The sequence below is a fragment of the Drosophila obscura genome, unplaced genomic scaffold (genome assembly GCF_018151105.1).
Source record: "Drosophila obscura isolate BZ-5 IFL unplaced genomic scaffold, ASM1815110v1 contig_137, whole genome shotgun sequence".
NCBI lineage: Eukaryota > Metazoa > Arthropoda > Insecta > Diptera > Drosophilidae > Drosophila > Drosophila obscura.
Window position 1 is genome coordinate 2,020,939 of NW_024542721.1, and position 17,771 is coordinate 2,038,709.

Sequence of the window (17,771 nt, forward strand, 5' to 3'; positions counted from 1 at the left end):
TGGAAAGCCAAGCCGCGGCGTCGGACGTAGCGTCTGAGATATCGGAAGACATCCTGGCCCGCTACGAGTCGGATGCAAGCGACCTAGCCAGATATCAACATCGATATCGGAGAGGACACGGAGTCCACCGAGAGTCCACGGAGATGCCGACGACACAATGGTGGAGGTGAGTCTCAGGAATGTTCCTGACACTCCTGCAGATAAACCTCCATCATTGTAAGGCAGCATGCGCTGCCCTACTGCTCCACTTAGCCAAGGTTGGAGCCGACTTAGTCCTCATTCAAGAGCCCTGGATCCTCAGAAACAGGGTCTCCGGTCTGAGGACTCAAGACTATAAGCTATACGTAGCTGACACCACAGGTGAAACCCGTACCTGCATTCTTGCAAAAAGAGAGTTACACTTATTTTTGCTCCCAAATTTCAGCAACGAAGACCACACAGCGGTGAGCCTCGAAGGCCAGGAGAGCTCACTGAGGATGTGCTTCACATACATGGCTCACGACCAACCTGACCCTCCTCCACACGCGCCCCTAAGGGCTCTCATCGCAGACTGCGAGGCCAAGGACATCGGCCTAATTGTGGGATGCGTTGCCACCACACACCACAGTCAGTGGGGAAGCACTGACATCAATGAACGGGGTAAGTCCCTTTTCAGCTATATACTGACCACTAAGGTAGTCTTATTAAACCGGGGAACGATCCCACCTTTATTATTAAAAATCGCGAGGAGGTCCTGGACTTCACACTTGCCTCTCATACGATACAGAATAACATAGTATCCTGGAGGGTCCTTGAAGAACACTCCTTCTCGGACCACAGGTACGTGGAAACTGTTTTCTCATTCTCCATACCGAGCCCAGTCCAATTCCGGAACCTCAGGCGGACAAACTGGACTCGTTACTCAGACCACCTGAGCCGTATTCTCCCTGAGTACCCCCGGGGAAGATATCTCACGGGAGAACACGACCAATCTGGTGAAAACATTTACCGACGCCTGCAATGCGGCGCTCGACAAATCCTGTCCCCCTAGTATATCTAGGGACCGGAAGAAGCCTGAATGGTGTACTCCGAAACTGGGGGAACTCCAGAAAGCCTCCCGGAGACTCTTCAACAGAGCCAAATCTCTAAATGTTGAGCAGAACTGGTCCGAATACAAGGTCAGTCTGTAAACCTATATCAAGGAACTTAGGAAATCCAAACGCGCCTCATGGCGTAAGCTCTGCAGTGAAATCGAAAGTAACTCCGAAGCTTCACGCTTGCGAAAAGTACTATCGAAGTCGACTCCAACGTTGGGTTACCTGAAGAAAGCCGATCAGTCATGGACGACGTCCAGCAATGAATCGCTTAACCTTCTCCTCAACACACGCATCCCAGGCTGCGTTGTAAACAGACCAAACTACAACGCACCTCCTTCTGTTGCCTCAAGATCCATTCTAAACCTGCTGAGTCAAGAGAACATATCCTGGGCAATTAAAAGCTTTAAGCCATACAAGTCTGCGGGAACAGATGGCATCATTAGCCCAACTGATTTACGTCGGACAGAGGGCCATAAATTGTCTTAAACAGATTTACGAGAGAGTCTTCTCTCACTGACAAATCCCAGACACATGGCTTCAGACCAAAGTCGTTTTTATACCCGAGGCAGTTAAACCCTCGCACACTGCCCCCGAAGATTTTAGACCAATAAGTCTTTCGTCCTTTCTTTTAAAGACGATGGAACGGCTTTTATGGATGGATTCTCAGCACGCCTATCGGAAAGGAAGATCCACCGAGACGACCCTACACCCGATCACATCGATCATTGAAACGTCCCTTAATTGTAAGGAGTACACACTTGACATAGAAGGCGCTTTTAACAACATCGTCCTGATCGCAATCACGGGTGCACTGACGGACCTGGGGACTGATTCCCGGACGGTGAGTCTCATCGATCAGATGCTTCGATGCAGGACCGTTGAGGCCTCACTGGGGACGTCAACTTCCACCAGGTTTGTCAGCAGAGGTACGCCGCAGGGCGGAGTCCTCTCGCCCCTCCTATGGAACGTAGCAGTAAATGAACTGCTGCGAGAGATAGAGGGGGGTGGTGGGTGGATGTCACGTGGTGGCGTACGCTGATGATGTGCCATAGCATTCTCAGGGATATTTCCACAGACGCTATGAGAGTGCATGAAAAGCACTCTCATAAAACTGTCCCAATGGGCAGACAAATGCGGGCTAGATGTTAATCCGTCCAAAACGGAACTAGTACTCTTCACCAGGAAGTAAAAGATTCCGACACTGATTCCCCCAAAAACTCTGTGGGCAAGCGGATCTTGGTCTGATCCTCGATAGGAAGCTCGATTGGAAAGTGCGCATAGAGGATAGGGTAAAGAAGGCCACTGTGGCCCTCTATACCTGCAGAAAAACCATCGGACTCAAATGGGGAATGGGGAATATGGCTATATACCGCTAATGTACGGAGTGGTTGTATGGTGGCCAGCACTGGACAAGAAAACTTGTCTTGGCAAACTCAGCCGTGTCCAACGCATGGCAGAGCTATACATAACGGGCGGACTACGCACAACCCCCAAGCGAAGCCCTCGATACCATGTTGTACCTTCTCCCTGTAGAACTCATGGGGGAAAAGGTGGCAACTCTTTCCGCTCTCAGAATGAGAGAATCCAAACTCTGGAAAGCATCCACGTTTGGACACTCGGGAATCTTGACGAGACTCCCGCAACTATCGGAGGGGACAGATTACTGTATACCGAGTGATCACCTCTCGACTCCCTTCCAGGTATCAATCCCACTCAGGGAGGACTGGGAGAGGGGTGAACCTGGACCAGCAAATGCGATCCACATATACACTGATGGCTCAAAGTTAGACGGCCGTGTATGTGGTGGCGTCTACTGTAAAGAGCTCAGCATTAGTCATTGTTTCAGACTCCCGGATCACTGTAGTGTGTTCCAAGCGGAGGTTGAAGCAATAAACGAGTCTATTTCTATCGTCTCCAAACTTTTTTTAGACAGACACTCAGTGTGCGTCTTCTCAGACAGCCAAGCAGCTCTCAGAGCACTTGGCTCAATATCGTCAAACTCAACGACTGGCAACATAAGCCGCAGGTCTCTTTAGATCTCTCCCTAATATGGGTTCCTGGACACAGGGATATCCACGGGAATGATGCTGCCGACGAACTAGCCAGGCAAGGTGCTACCACACCTCTCCTACCGGAGAATAAGCAAGTAGCAATGCCTTTGGCTACGTGTAAGCTACTAACGCACGAAGCCTTCGAGCTAATTGTCGACAGACGATGGCAGCAAACCATCACCTGTAAAACCTCCAGGTCGATCTGGCCAAGTCGATTGAAGAAACGCTCGGAAGAGCTCTACAAACTCAGCATAGTACAGTGCTCTACCGTCATCCGAGCCATCACGGGACACTGGCAGATCGGCACACACGCTGCCAGACTGTCAATCCCTCATAACGACTTCTGTAGAAGCTGCAGGGACGAGGAGGAGGAGGCGGTCACCCACTTCTTCTGTCACTGTCCGGCCCTGGGAAACCGTAGGCTATGTCTTCGGGCTCCCTTCCTCACCGACATTTCGGACCTGTCCGAAATCAGACCAGGGATATTGTCCAAATACATCCAAGCCACCGGAAAGGATTGCCCTTAACTCCGCAATCGGATTGCTCACCACGGTGTAGGGGAGAAGGGGTACACACCCATGCGGCATTACAACGGTCCTGCAGCAGGACCAAGTGCGTTGGGGTGGGGGGGATTTCCCCCTCTCCACAACTACCGCCTAACCTAACCTAACCCAAGCGATAGCACCTGGTATCTTCAGATGGATTGTTTCTCCAGACTATCATCTGATGAAATTGATCCTCGGGATTTATCCACACTTGTCGGTACATTTTCTCGATGTCCGCTGTGAATACCTAATTATGTGAACGAAAACGTAGTAGAATGGACATAAGTTCACTCTGAGTTGTGGGTCCGGCATGCAGAATGTCGTTTAAAGACATTCCGTTTGTTGATTTGCATGATGCATCAAAAACGACCCGTAACTTTGTGCTGGTGCTCTCAGGTTGCTGTGATCATCTTCATGTGTCCAAGTCCTTCATATTCATTCATGAATTCTACGAAGCCTTTCCAGGTGTCTGGTGAAATCCGTCGCTCTAATGCCAGGAATCTTTTCGTTTCCAAAGTTTGACTATCAGCCTGCCATCCGATGCTGTTTGTAAGTTCTCTATAAAGTGAGCTTCGCAATGTGCTTCGATTGGCGTGCGTGGTTTTTCTTCCGCGTCTAAGTTGTCCAGAGTCCAGAATTTTTCCATTAGCTCGTTGAGTCCAATTGCACAAATGGATGCGGAGTTGTGTGCAGACCTGATTTTTCCTGCCACAATCCATCCCAATTTTGTATTTTGCAGCAACGGGCCTCCTGAATTTGGCTGTTTTTCATCTGGGAGTAGTAGCGAATAAAAGTGCTCTGCTCCGATGAGCATGTCGACTTTTCCCGGTTTATAGAAATCCGGATCTGCCAGTGGGCAATTGTTTGGTATGTTCAAGTTCATTTCATTGAGTGCCTGCGCTGGTTGATCAGCAATTATCTGAGGTAGTACGAATGCTTCAATTCTTTGCGTAAATCCGCCGTGAAGGGATTTTATTCGAACATTTACTCGTGGTCTGCTGGTCTTTAACTGAACTCCAATTCCTTCGACGCGTAATGTTGTATCATTAAGTTTTACTGACAACATTGATGCCATTCGTTTAGAGATTAGGTTGATCTGTGATCCTGAATCCAGCAAGGCTCTGAAATTGGTTCTCTGTCCATTGTTTGCTTCTACTGCTACTTTTGCTGTAGCTAACAGGCTGTAATTATTGTTACTTGCTGCGCCAACCGTCGGTGCTCTTGGTTCTGTACTTACGCCCGATGGTATGTCCAAGTGCAGCAGTGTATTGTGTTTTTTGTCGCATTTGAAACATGTCCGACCTGGGCATGCATTTGTTTTGTGGCTTGTTTTAAAACAGTTGTCACACAATTTCTGCTTTTGTACCCAATTTAGTCGTTCTGATGGTGATTTGGAGCGAAACTCATCGCATCCGTAGAGCCAATGGCTTGCCTTCTTGCAGAATGAGCAGAGAGGCGTCTTCGATTTTCCAGTGTTTACTGTTGCACATGTTGTGCCTTTTGGCTCTTTCCTTGACATTTGTGTCTTTTTGCCTGTTCCTAGAACTCGAACTCTTTGTTCTAGGAACTGAAGCATTGTGTCCAAGGCCTGTATTTCCTTTGAGCTTCCCAATGATTGCTCGTACAAGGCTCTGTTAGTGACATCCAGCTTATTTTTGATGACGGCAATCAATATTGGATCCCATGTGGATATGTTGATGCCCAATCCCTTTAGTGATGCCAGGGATTCGATAGTTGTAACGTACAACTCTTTTAATGACTTGGAGTCGTCATTAACTGTGTTATAATTTAGGAAGCGGTTTAATACCGTGCTAGCGACGTCTCTGGGATTGTTGTATGTATCAATCAGAATTTCCCAGGCGCTCTCATAATTTTCTTCCTTTAGATCGATATGTCGGATCAATCTTTCTGCCTCTCCAGTTACGGTTGTTTTTTGATACCACTGTGGGCATGTTTGTTTTATGTATCATACAGGTCATAGAACTGGGACCATTTCAGTATGTACCCATCAAACTTGAGAGCGTTGATGCGTGGAAGCTGCACGTCATTATTGTTTGATGTGGCTGGTTTTGCCAATGCTCTTTGAACCTCATTTTCCAGGGTCAGGTAGGCTTCCATGTTGTATCCTCCTTATTCTGGGTTATCATATTCCTCCTGAATAGTGAAATGGACTTCTTGTGCTTGAGTCCATAGTGATTTTATCAAATCACTTGATGTACGTCCTCCTGCCTCTGAGAATTGTCTCAGAATGCGTTTTATGGACTCTACTATGGCCTTTTGTCGGCGACATAGTGGAGGAAATTTGCTGTAAGCCTCCGTGAATTGCTGGCTCCGATCATTCGATTGTGGTTCGACATTTTGACCCACATGAGCACTTGATGCCTAATTTAGCTTGTCCATGCTTTCAGTAAAGATCGCAACGTATGTTTTTAGTGTTTTACGCAAGTCCTCACGAAATTTAACGTAATGATCGGTTTTGTATGCTTTCGATATCGTGGTGTCGATTTCGTTAAATCGATTCCATGCATCCTCGAGAGCCGCCTTTTGTTGTTTGGAAATACATTATATTTTGCTTCCTTTCTGGGGAGTCTTTTTTGAAGTTCCTAATGATCTTTGAAATTTCATCTCGAATTTCTTGCTGCTCATTTCATGCCTCTGTGGCGGCAGCGTGTCCCCGGGCCGCCATCAACGGCCCGGGGATTTGCCAGCGGTACGCCCTATCGCAACCGTGTGGTCAAAGAAAAGTACAAACGACGTACTGGTGGGGTTTTGTGCTGTCAATGGTGACCCTTGTGATCTGTGTTGATCGTTGTCGTTGGCTGATGATCTGAAAGTGCATACCCAAATGGTTCACATGGTAGGGTTCACCGAGGTGGCGTTGCCAGTTGTGTTGCTCCTGGTGCTCCAGTGTGGGGTTGACCCGTCGCTGTTGGCGTTTGTGAGGTTTCCGCGGGGGTCACCAAATGTTAATTTGATGTGTGTGTGTGTTTGGTATGCAACGTGACGAGAGGATGTGTGAGTCGGTTCTGGGGACGCGCTCTACTTTTATACCCGCCAGCAGTATAACTTTTGCATAGTTATGTAGAATTTAAAAACGACATCTGTATCACTACATAAACATGATACTACACCACTGGAGTTATATATGTACCATTTAGTCACCCCGCTAGCGGATACTCCCGCACTGACGATTCAGGTGTGCGGCGGAAAGGTGAGTAGCGGGTCTCCGCGTAGGAGCAACTGAAGCAACTAAAATTAATTCCATTTGGCATAATTATGTCTGCATAGCGAAATAGCACGAAAATAAACATACGCCTAGACTGTGCAGTCTGAAAGCTCCATGCAACTATAACCAGTCTAGCAACCAGTATATCGTAGTGAAAAATAAACACTAGCTATGAAAAAAACCATGAAAAAAATATCAGTTTAAAAATCTAAAAAAAAATGCCCATAAAAAAAAAAAAAGACTACAAAAAACCCACCAGAAAAGATGGTTCACAGCCAAATAAAAAGTTAATTTGTGAGTAGTGTTATCAGCATCAACGGCCCCCCAGTCGGCGGCCTAACCGTTGTCGCTTGTGCTCAACTGACCGGCATCATCACAATCGCGTTCTAACTACTTCAATCTGTCATTTAAATTTATAAGTTCACTATTTGACGGGTCGGTAAATTCAGCTCCCATCCTATCAAATCATCGAAATTGGATGCACAATAGGCTGGGCCAAAATTTAAGGAAAATTTCTTTCTGTTTTTTCAAGTGGACCCCCCCAATCTGTTCTTTGTTATCAATAAAATTATACATTTTCAATTTAGTTTAATGTTTGGGGGCTACCACAAAGAAAATCAAATTTTTGGGTAAATATTCGGCTGGGCCAAAATTTAAGGAAATTTTTCTTTTTTCTGTTTTCAAGTGGACACCCCCCAATTCTGTTCTTTGTTATTCAATAAAATTATACAATTTTTTTCAAATGTTTAGTTTAATGTTTGGGGGTTTCTACCACGAAAAGAAAATAAAAACTTTTGGGTAAATATACATTAAAAAAATTTAATTCGTCGTTTTTTTTCAAATAATATTGAAACTTAGAAACTAGTTCATATTGATAATAAGGTTTTTTTTATTTTTTTTTTAGTTACTGTTAAAAAATTAACGATTGGTGAAAATCACGAAGTTCAGCTGAGGTTGATATATTTGGTTAACTAGTTCGCAAAAACTTGTGCAGGTTTTTTACTGCCAATAACTGATTAATGACGATATGATGGTATCAATATATATGCAAGAGATTTCACCAATTATCCAACTCATTCGTTAAACATTTTTTTTTTAATTTTCTTGATAACATTTTTTTTTTAAATTCGGTAGCAACAAAAATAAAATAAAAACATGTAAGTTACTATTAAGTCCACGGTAACAAAACTAGGGGGTGTCCCGTTTAAATTTCGAAAAAAAAGTTTTTTGGCCCAGCCTAATGCACAATCTAAAAATTTCTTATTTGTGTATATAAAAAACAAATGCACTGGATTAGTAGAACCCGTTTTGCATAGATTTGGACAATTAAACACTTGAGATCGTCTGAAAGAAATTTTGATCAAACATTTTGGGGAAAAACAAACTAGCGACGAACTAATGGAACTATTAAAATTATGTTGGATAGAGTCAACAATAGAACAGTATTAATATAAAATCAACGAAACAGCTAAGAGGTTACACAACCGAATATTAACACACTCCGATTATACTTTTATCACAAACGAAGTTAAGTTAAGTTATTTTTTCCTTGTGTTTTTTCAGAGGTAGTGCTTCTATTTTTTAAATAACTTTAGTATCTTATATCTGGTTGCATAGCAGTTCTGAAAAGCTGACAAATGCAGCTATTAATCCGACCCAAAAACTCTATATAGGCAGTATAGGCCTGTAAAGGGGGTCACCCATTAATATTTTATTCGATTAGTATTTTCTATCAGCTGATTGCTGAAAAAGTTTCAGGCGGTTTTGTCAACCGTAATAATTTTCACTGGAGTGTAAACTTTTGCATTTGAAGAAAAAAAGTGAATTTCGTGTGCTGATAAACCTTTTTTTTAGAAAGCTTGATAAATAGTATTGGATCTCTTCTCCATCGATTTCAATGGTAAGAAAATTGGTTTACCGTATTTCGTTGTGCCCGTACAAGTACAAAACGATGAGGCACATGTTGGACGCCTAGTTATGGTCATATAACCGAAGAAATTTAACTAAATTCACGATGTTGTTGGCCGATCGGAGATTGAATTTGCAAGACATTCTGGAAGCAATAGGCAACCACATATTGGAGCGATTTAATAAAGATCTGAAAAAAAAAAGATTGCATTTGGCCAAAAAAAAATTTATTTTCCAACCTGAAAATGGTTAGGTTCAGAAATGTGCAGTTTTCATTTCAAAAATCCATCAATTAGACTACAAATTCGTCCCTCATTCACACTATTCTCTTGATTTAGTCCCTAGTGAGTATTTTTTTTTTTCAAACCTCGAGAAATGTCTCGGTGGAAAAAGATTTGAGTCCAACGATGAAGTCATCTCACAAAAAATTTGTCGACATCAACAAAAATAGTTTGGGAAAAGATACAAAAATTGAAAATGAATATTGAGCTTAAAAAAGATTACGCATTCAAATATAAAAGAATAATTTAAAAAAAAATCGTGTTTTCTTAAATAGACCGTATTTTTATCAGACGACCCTCGTATCAATATGTCTGGACGTTGATTTGCAATGAGTGCACCATCAAGTGCATACGACACCAAGCAGAAGCCTGTTACGCGCGGAACCCAGAAACACAGCCCCTCCTTTCGCCAACCGACCGAGGGGCGCTGCCGCGTGTTACCGAAACGATCGCGAACATGCAGGAAAGATAGGGGTTAGGCTAATATTCGAGGAAAATTAGAGCTAAACACAGCTAAACGAGCTAAACATGCAAAGATAGCTAAGAAATATTAATAATTACGGGAAAGGTATGTTAGTATAAGTGATTTAAGAAGAGGAAGGGAATTAGTGGTGGATATTATATGGTAGAGGGAATTGAAGTCCGAGCATAGGACCCTAAATGGTTCGTGCAAGGAATAATTTGCTCTACACAGTGGAAGGAACAAAGAAAGTTTCTAGTAGATCTAATAGGAATCGTAAAGTTTATGTGTCTCCACAAGTCAGGTTTCTTGGTCAACCTTGATCAGGTTGTGCATAAAAATCATCCCAATCATTTTTCTACGACTAACTAAGGTTGGAAGGTTTATGAAAAGCAATCTACAAGGGTAAGATGGCAGTCTCACACCTGCATCTAAGTTAAGGTCACGCAGAAAGTAAAAAGTTTTTCTGGACTGATTCTATACGGTCCTGGTGTACTTTGTACTGGGGGCACCATACACAAGAGCCGTACTCTAAAATCGGACGAACAAGCGAGATATAGAGAGTCTTCGTTATATAGGGGTCGTCAAAATCCTTTGACCACCTCTTTATAAACCCAAGCACGCTCATGGACTTATTTACCAGGGTAGAAATGTGTTCAGAAAACTTTAACTTGGGGTCCAGTTTAATACCAAGATCATCAACCAAGTTAATTCTCTCAAGAGAACCACCGCAGATGCTATAAGAAGCCAAAAAGGGGCTGGAGCGATGAAATATCATAACTTTTAATTTCGAGGCATTTAGGTGTAACATATTTGCACAACACCATGACTGAAAGTTATTGAGATCGGATTGCAAGCGAGAGTGAAATGAAGTAGGGGGCCAGATGGCTACCCTGTGGTACTCCAGAAGTAACCTTAACAGGTGAAGAGGAGTTTTTGAAGAGGACTCTTTGAGACCTAGAACGAAGGTAGCTAGAAATCCATCTCAAAAGATTAGGCGGACACCTTAAAAGGTCAAGTTTTTGTGTTAGAAGGGAATGGTTTACAGAATCGAATGCTTTACTGAAATCAGTGAAAATAACATCCGTCTGCAAGTTAACTTGGAAGTCTGTAATGATAAAAGAGGTAAACTCTAATAAATTTGTGGTTGTTGATCGTCGCCTTATAAATCCGTGCTGAGATGGAGATGCTGAGGAGTTAAAATTTGTCCAAGCATTTTAGGAATAGTGGATAAGTTAGATATACCTCTATAATTATTTGCATCAGACTTGATACCTTTCTTATGGAGCGGAATAATAACGGATTCCTTCCAGATGGGGGGAAGCATGAAGAGTTAATGGATAGGGTGAATAGTTTAAGCTTAAGAGAGGTTCAGAGCGCCGGTACAGTACCTGACTACACAGCCGGGAACTCCGTCAGGACCTGGTGAAAACACCGGCTTAACTAATCGAAAATCATGAAGCAGTGAGCTGTCATTTAACGAGACACTGAAAATGCCATTCGACCTTGGAAAACTGTATGTATTGTATGAATTTGGCAAAAAGATCGGCAATTGCCTGATCATTGTCTGCTGACATAATGAGAAATAATAGCGAGTATGGATGTGCGTATATTCTACACTTACTATTTAGTAAGCGCAAAACTGTTTAGGGTCCTGTGTAAATCGTATCCTGCATCGAAATATGTAATTTTTATAGCATTGAGCGTTTAGAACGGAGAAATTTGACCGAATTATAACATAGCGCGAGAGAGAAGAGGCAGAACAAACTTTTTATAGTCTTGATTTTTAGTTGGTAAACCAAGGAGGCTTCCCAGATCTAGCCTGACAAGAAAAAGGTACACAAGAATAAAAAAATGTGTCAAGTATTTGTTCGGGAGAGCGGCTATTAAGAGTATCGAAACCTAAACTTATGTATGTCTCCAGCGTGCTGCTGCGCTTTCCCTGTTAAAGGGCGCTCTGCACCTGCCGCTTCGGCTCTTGCATTGATCGGCCGTCGTGGCATAAGTTAGTTCTATGCTAATCTCTCGCCGCATAGGTTGCATACTGAACCCCCTCTTGTGCACATTTATCTGGCCGGGCAAAAGAGCGAGCAATTGGCTTCAGCTAGCCGCTGGTATAAATATATATTATAACGTTGTAAATAGAAAGTCTTTTAACTGATTTTGGAAAGATATCGGTGCCAAAAAGCTTGGCATCTCAAGCATTGGTGACCCCGACGTGATTTAACTACAAACTACAAAACTTTAAATCGCGTTTCGTTTAAAAACTATAAAAATGGAATAAGATATTCGTTGCTGTTGTTTAACAACCAACAAATAAATTTGTGCAAATAAGAACACTGAACTTGCAGTGAGACTGCAGCCGTCTAATATTCCGTTGCTTTATCACCGAATCTCTCTTGCTCTGCATCGCTGCAGCCGCGGCCCTTGACTTTCCGTGTCTTCTATTCTCGCTCCCGTTCTGTTCGCCGTCGCTTAAGAGGTCTTACATTTTCCGTTGCTTCGTTGCATTACACCGTTTGGCATGGACAACGAGCCGAATACAGGCGAGGTCGGTTCAGTCTCTGCATGATCGGCTGCACCGTCTTGGCGAGTCATTCTCGGGGAATAAACTCGACAAACTAAGTGCGTCTGAAATAGATGTGCGCCTCGATATGTTGGCAGAAATGCGTGAGGAGTTCAACAAGTCCCATCATGAACTCAAACTAGGTCATTTACGCGTAGCTGCTCATTCCACTAGCATGCCAAATAGCTCTAGAGGTCATACCATCATCATGGCTCACAAGCAGCGGCTTCCTGAGCTGAAGCTACCTAGCTTCTCCGGTGGCTATGTGGAATATGCGGATTTTATTGCCATGTTCAATTCGGTCATCGAAGGGGTTGCAGATCTCAGTGAAACATCTTCGCTCATGTCTCTCGAATGCGGCCCTGGATTCGGTTCGATCGTTGGAGCTCTCCAGTGCCAATTATCGTGTGACTCTGGACATACTTAGCAAACGTTTTAATAATAAACGACTTGTTTTCCAGGCACACATCAAGAAGATTCTTGGGCTCAAGAAGGTAGATTCGCCTTCTGCTAAAAGGCTTCGGGAAATTTCGGACGCAGTCAACTTGCATATACGTGCTCTGGAGACATTAGGAAGTGCTGAGGAGATATCGGGATGCATGATGCATCGGGATACATGCTGCTGCAAAAACTAGATGCGAAGACCCAAACCAAATGGGAAGAGACTGCCTCAGCGGACAGGATATCCACAGCTGGGGAGTTCTACGATTTCTTGGAGAAGCGATGCCAGAAGATGGAGAACGTGCAGTACGCTATTTCGTCACACGCTGGTAGGGCTCAGGTGGGAAAAAGCCAGTCTACACATCTAAAGAAAACTTTGTTGCCTTTGTTTGCGGAAGGAGGCTTCATACCTTATTGCACTTCGACTCATCCATAGCGCAAAGCACCCCAGCTGTTTCTCCTCCAGAACGATCAGTACAACCAGGAGCTTTTACGCCGGTTCAGGATTCTGCCAGCAGTGTTCCGTCCCATGCGTCTACCTCAATCGTCTGCCTTTGTTTCTGGTCTGGGCGATACTAGCGTGTCCACTGAGGGATCCACCGTCAGCATTTGCATGCAGTCTCGCATTTCCGACTATTCGACCACACTCACTGCTCTCATCGCACCCACAATCACAGATAGCCAACCAAGTCTGGCAGTTAATGTAGACGATTGGAACATTCCCTCCAATATTGAGCTTGCCGATCCTGCATTCTTTAATCCTCAGCGAGTAGGTCTCCTCATTAGCGCGAGAATATTCTATGACCTTCTCTGCGTAGGGCAAATCAAGCTCATAGATGGATTGCCTCTTCTGCAGAAGACCCGGCTTGGGTGGATCGTATCTGGTGGTGGACAGAGGGTATCAAGCTCGTCGCTTTTGGCAACCCAAAATTCTCCGGATTCGGAGAATGAATGCAAGGTTGGATCGAGCTCTTCGTATGTTTTGGGAAGTTGAGAATTGTGTGGAGGCTAGCTTGAGTACAAAGGAAGAAGTAGATTGTGAGGCGCATTTCGTAAGCCACTTTTCACGGTTGCCATCAGGGGAGTACTCTGTTCGACTGCCTTTAAAGCATGATGCTGATCACTTGGGAGAGTCCTATACTCAGGCGTATCGACGATTTCTCAGCTTGGAGCGAAAACTGGATCGTAATCCTACGCTCAAGGAGCGTTACTCAGCTTTTATGAAAGAGTATACTGATTTAAAGCATATGTCCGAAGTCCATCCTGACTCACGTAGCCTTTGCAAGTATTTTCTGCCTCATCACTGCGTTTTAAAGGAGGACAGTACCACGACAAAACTCCGTGTCGTTTTCGATGGCTCTGCATCTACATCAACATAACATAACAACAGTTTAACATATTGATCCGGTTCCGCACATATCCCGTCGCTCTCACTGGTGACATTTGTAAAATGTACCGTTGCGTAAAGGTATCTCCACCTGACAATTTTCTCCAGTGTATCCTATGGCGAGATTCCATCCAGTCCGAGGTTCAGGTCTACACATTAGACACCGTCACATACGGTACGAGGGCTGCATCGTTTTTAGCTGTCCGTGCAATGCACCAGCTGGCCATCGACGAAAGTAGTCGCAACCCTCTTCGCTCAGCTGCTCTGCAACAGGAGTTCTATGTTGATGATCTCATCTCTGGCGGCAACTCGGTCGCAGAGGTCAGGGAAAAGATGCGCCAAACTTCAAGTCTACTGTCTTGCGGTAACTTCAAACAAAGAAAATGGTGCTCGAGTAACCATGAGGTGCTTGATGGAATTCTAGAAGACGACGTGGAGAAATTTTTACGGTTTCATGATGGAAGCGACATTACCAAAACTCTTGGTTTAGCTTGGGACCCTGCATCGGATCAGCCAGGTAGTGGAAGTCGTCGAGCAATGTTTTGTGCTCAAAGTCTCGAGTGGCGCCACTAAAATCATTGTCGATTCCAAAGCTGGAATTGAGTGGAGCCCATTTGCTTGCGAAGATTATGCGCAACTTAAAGGAGACGGGAATCTACCCAGGTCAGTTTTACTGCTGGTCGGATTCGTCTACGGCGTTATCTTGGATACGGGATGAGCCAGCTAAATTTCAGGTTTTCGTGGCAAATCAAGTGGCCACAATTCAGGAGTTGACGCAAGGCATGGAATGGCGCTATGTTCCCACATCGTTGAATCCCGCTGGTATCCTCTCGAGAGGCTCGATTCCCAGTCAGCTTCCCTCATCCAGTCAGAGCTGTGGTTTCACGGCCCCTCGTTTCTGTTGGGCTCTAAGGAGGAGTGGCCTGTATCTCCCGTTTCTGAAACTCCAACCAATGAGCTTCGCAAACGTGCATTGCTGATCGCGTCTCCACATGCCGATCTCACGTCCTGATGCAAATTTGCAAACTCTTTCTTTGGTATGCAGCGCACATTCGCCTACATGCATAAATTCGTTCATCGTCTTAGGCATCCTGGACTCACGGTTTCTGACATTCAGCAAGGAACGCATCTTCTTGTTCGACGCGTTCAGCTCCATCAGTTCGCTATCTCCGTTTATCTCGATCCGTCAGGTTTACTTCGAGTTGGAGGTCGTCTCGGCAACTCATCGCTCCCGCTTAATGATCAGCTACCACTTATTTTGCCCAAGGGACATCCCGTAACCTCTGCAATGATAAGCTACTATCATCAACGAAACTTCCATGCCGTACCTCGCGCCTTGCTTGCTAAAATTCGATTAAGCATGTTTATTTGTTTCACATCTAAGGCCATACACATGGAGCTTGTTAGAGATCTGACCACCGCATCGTTCCTAGGCGCATTGAAACGTTTCACGTCCACTCGCGGTAGGCCAAGTCAAATTTGGTCGGACAATGCGACAAATTTCGTTGGCACTAAGAATGAGCTTCGGGAGCTGAAGAAACTTTTCCTGAGCGACTCGCAAATTAAGGAAGTAAATGTATCCTGCTTGGCTGACACAATCGACTGGCATTTCATTCCATCTCGTTCTCCGCTCTTTGGCGGATTGTGGGAAGCGGCCGTGAAGACCGCAAAGCATGACTTGTACCGCTCTGTTGGGCCATCCGACCTTAGCTTCGACGAGCTGCGTACCTTGATCTGCCTGACCACGGCAATTGTTAATTCTCGCCCTTTGCTCTCGCTTTCAGAAAATCTTGATGACTTGGATGTGTTGACGCCTGCTCATCTGCTTTTGGGAGGCCCGCATGAAACAATTCTCGAGCCTGACCTAACGAAGCTCAAATACAATCGTCTGGATGGTTGGCAGCGGGTCACTCAACTGCAGCAGACATTCTGCGTCAAACCTCTGCGTCAACGATGTCGTCTTGGTGAAGGACGAGAATCTTCCTCCAATGCGTTGGCCACTGGCTAGAGTGGTCGATGTCGTCAAAGGCAAGGATGGAGTATGCAGAATGGCTGATTTGAGGACGGCTTCAGGAACCATCAGGAGGGCCGTTACTCGGCTGTGTTTGCTGCCCCTTGAGAAGTCAGTTGAAAGGCGAGTTTCCAACGGGGGGGATTATGTTCGGGCCAGCGGCTATTTAAGCGTCTATTTCATAATATTAAATGTAGCTGTACCTATTTGTATAAGAGTATCGAAACCTAAACTTATGTATGCCTCCAGCGTTCGGCAGTGTTGCTGCGCTCTCCCTGTGAAAGGGCGCTCTGCACCTGCCGCTTCGGCTCTTGCTTTGATCGGCCGTCGTGGCCTATTTTACTTCTATGCTAATCTCTCGCCGCATAGGTTGCATACCGAACCCCCTCTTGTGCACATTTATTTGGCCGGGCAAAAGAGCGGGCAATTGGCTTCAGCTAGCCGCCGGTATAAATAAATATTATAACCTTTTAAATCGAAAGTCTTTTAACTGATTTTGGAAAGATATAGGGGCCAAAAAAGCTTGGCATCTCAAATATATATTGTGAAAAATGTTTGTTCCTTTCATAACGTCAGTGCACAAGAGCGGACCATTCAAAAAATCAAAAAAGGTTATTAAGTTTCTTAAACTCGGCTTTACGAAAGCAGCGGACACGTTCGATAGCCTACCCATTCGATCCATTTGAAAATCAGCAAATTAATTCGTGAAAAAGCGCTCGGGGTAAGCATGGGTAGTTCTCGTGCTGCCCATGAGTACCATCCAATCGAGTAATAAAGAATAATAGAAATAATAGAAAAGAATAAATGTCAACGTATAAGAGCACCAGCTCGATAAAGAACACAAGCACTGTAACCAAAGCCAAAATAAGCCAAGCCCGGCAACAGCAACAAGACGAGCGTCGGCTCTCGCAAGCAAAAAACAACGCGTACTTCTCTTTACGCTAGCCAAAGGCAGCAGTACCAAAAAAAACTGCACCACTGCAAGTGAACGAGGAGAGAGCACGCTCTATCTCCCCTGCATTGCAACGTGGGTCATGGAGTGCTCAGTGCCCATCCCCCGACACGTACTGCCTAACCAACGATTTGCTAATATCGACAACAACTAGTACAATGCCCTCGCTCAAAACTGTGTCTTCGACCACGACAACAACCACAACAACAACCACTGAAATTGGTCAGCGCCCGGTACTGTCGACCCATTGCGACAAGCCCCACCTTTCCCAACCGATAATTCAGACTGGGCTCGCTATGTTCAAATTAAAAGAATATTGAGCCCGCAAACTGCGAAGAATAATAATGCAGCCAAAATAATAAAAATAACCGAAAACACTGTGCCAAATAAGTCACTAGCAAACAATAGATTAGCGATACTAAGTGTCCCAAATTAAGATGAGATCGCCCAAATACCTCGAAAATGAAAAAATAAATTACTACACTTACCAACTTAAAAGTAGCAAAGGATTAAAAGTGATTATCATTCCTAACATTCCCAATCAATGAGATAAATGATGGACTTAACGATAAGGGCTTCGAAGTCAAAATGGCTATGAACATAAAAAAATAGAAATAAAATTCCCCAGCAAATGTTCAAGGTAGAACTGACACCTGACAGTATGCATATAAGTAAAAATTAAGTTCACCCAATCTACAAGCTTCAATATCTACTGCACAGTAGGATCACCATTGGGGAACCACACAAACGAAATGGACCTGTACAATGCACAAATTGCCAAGAATATGGACACACGAAAACTTATTGCACTCTACGGGCATCTGCGTGACCTGTGGTGATGTTCATCTCACTGAGGCCTGCCCCGTT

The 17,771-nt window shown here is 44.4% G+C and overlaps 1 protein-coding gene across 2 annotated transcripts; it reads left to right on the forward strand.

Moving 5' to 3' along the window:
- The first annotated feature begins 66 nt into the window (after positions 1-66).
- LOC111078288 lies at positions 67-16,118 on the forward strand. Of its 2 annotated transcripts, XM_022372893.2 has the most exons (3): positions 67-360; positions 425-639; positions 15,726-16,118. In XM_022372893.2, exons 2-3 carry the CDS (start codon positions 477-479, stop codon positions 15,947-15,949), a joined length of 387 nt encoding a protein of 128 aa, XP_022228585.2. In that variant the 5' UTR covers positions 67-360; positions 425-476; the 3' UTR covers positions 15,950-16,118. The 2 variants fall into 2 exon arrangements, with proteins under 2 accessions (XP_022228585.2, XP_022228584.2); XM_022372892.2 differs by having other exon boundaries at positions 67-639.
- The last annotated feature ends 1,653 nt before the right edge of the window (positions 16,119-17,771 follow it).

Excerpts from the sequence above, each read along its gene's own strand:
- LOC111078288 (XM_022372892.2), top strand. The coding sequence starts at position 180 with ATGTTCCTGACACTCCTGCAGATAAACCTCCATCATTGTAAGGCAGCA. Across the intron at positions 640-15,725 it reads CACTGACATCAATGAACGGG|AAAATCTTGATGACTTGGAT; the intron begins GTAAGTCCCTTT and ends TCTCGCTTTCAG.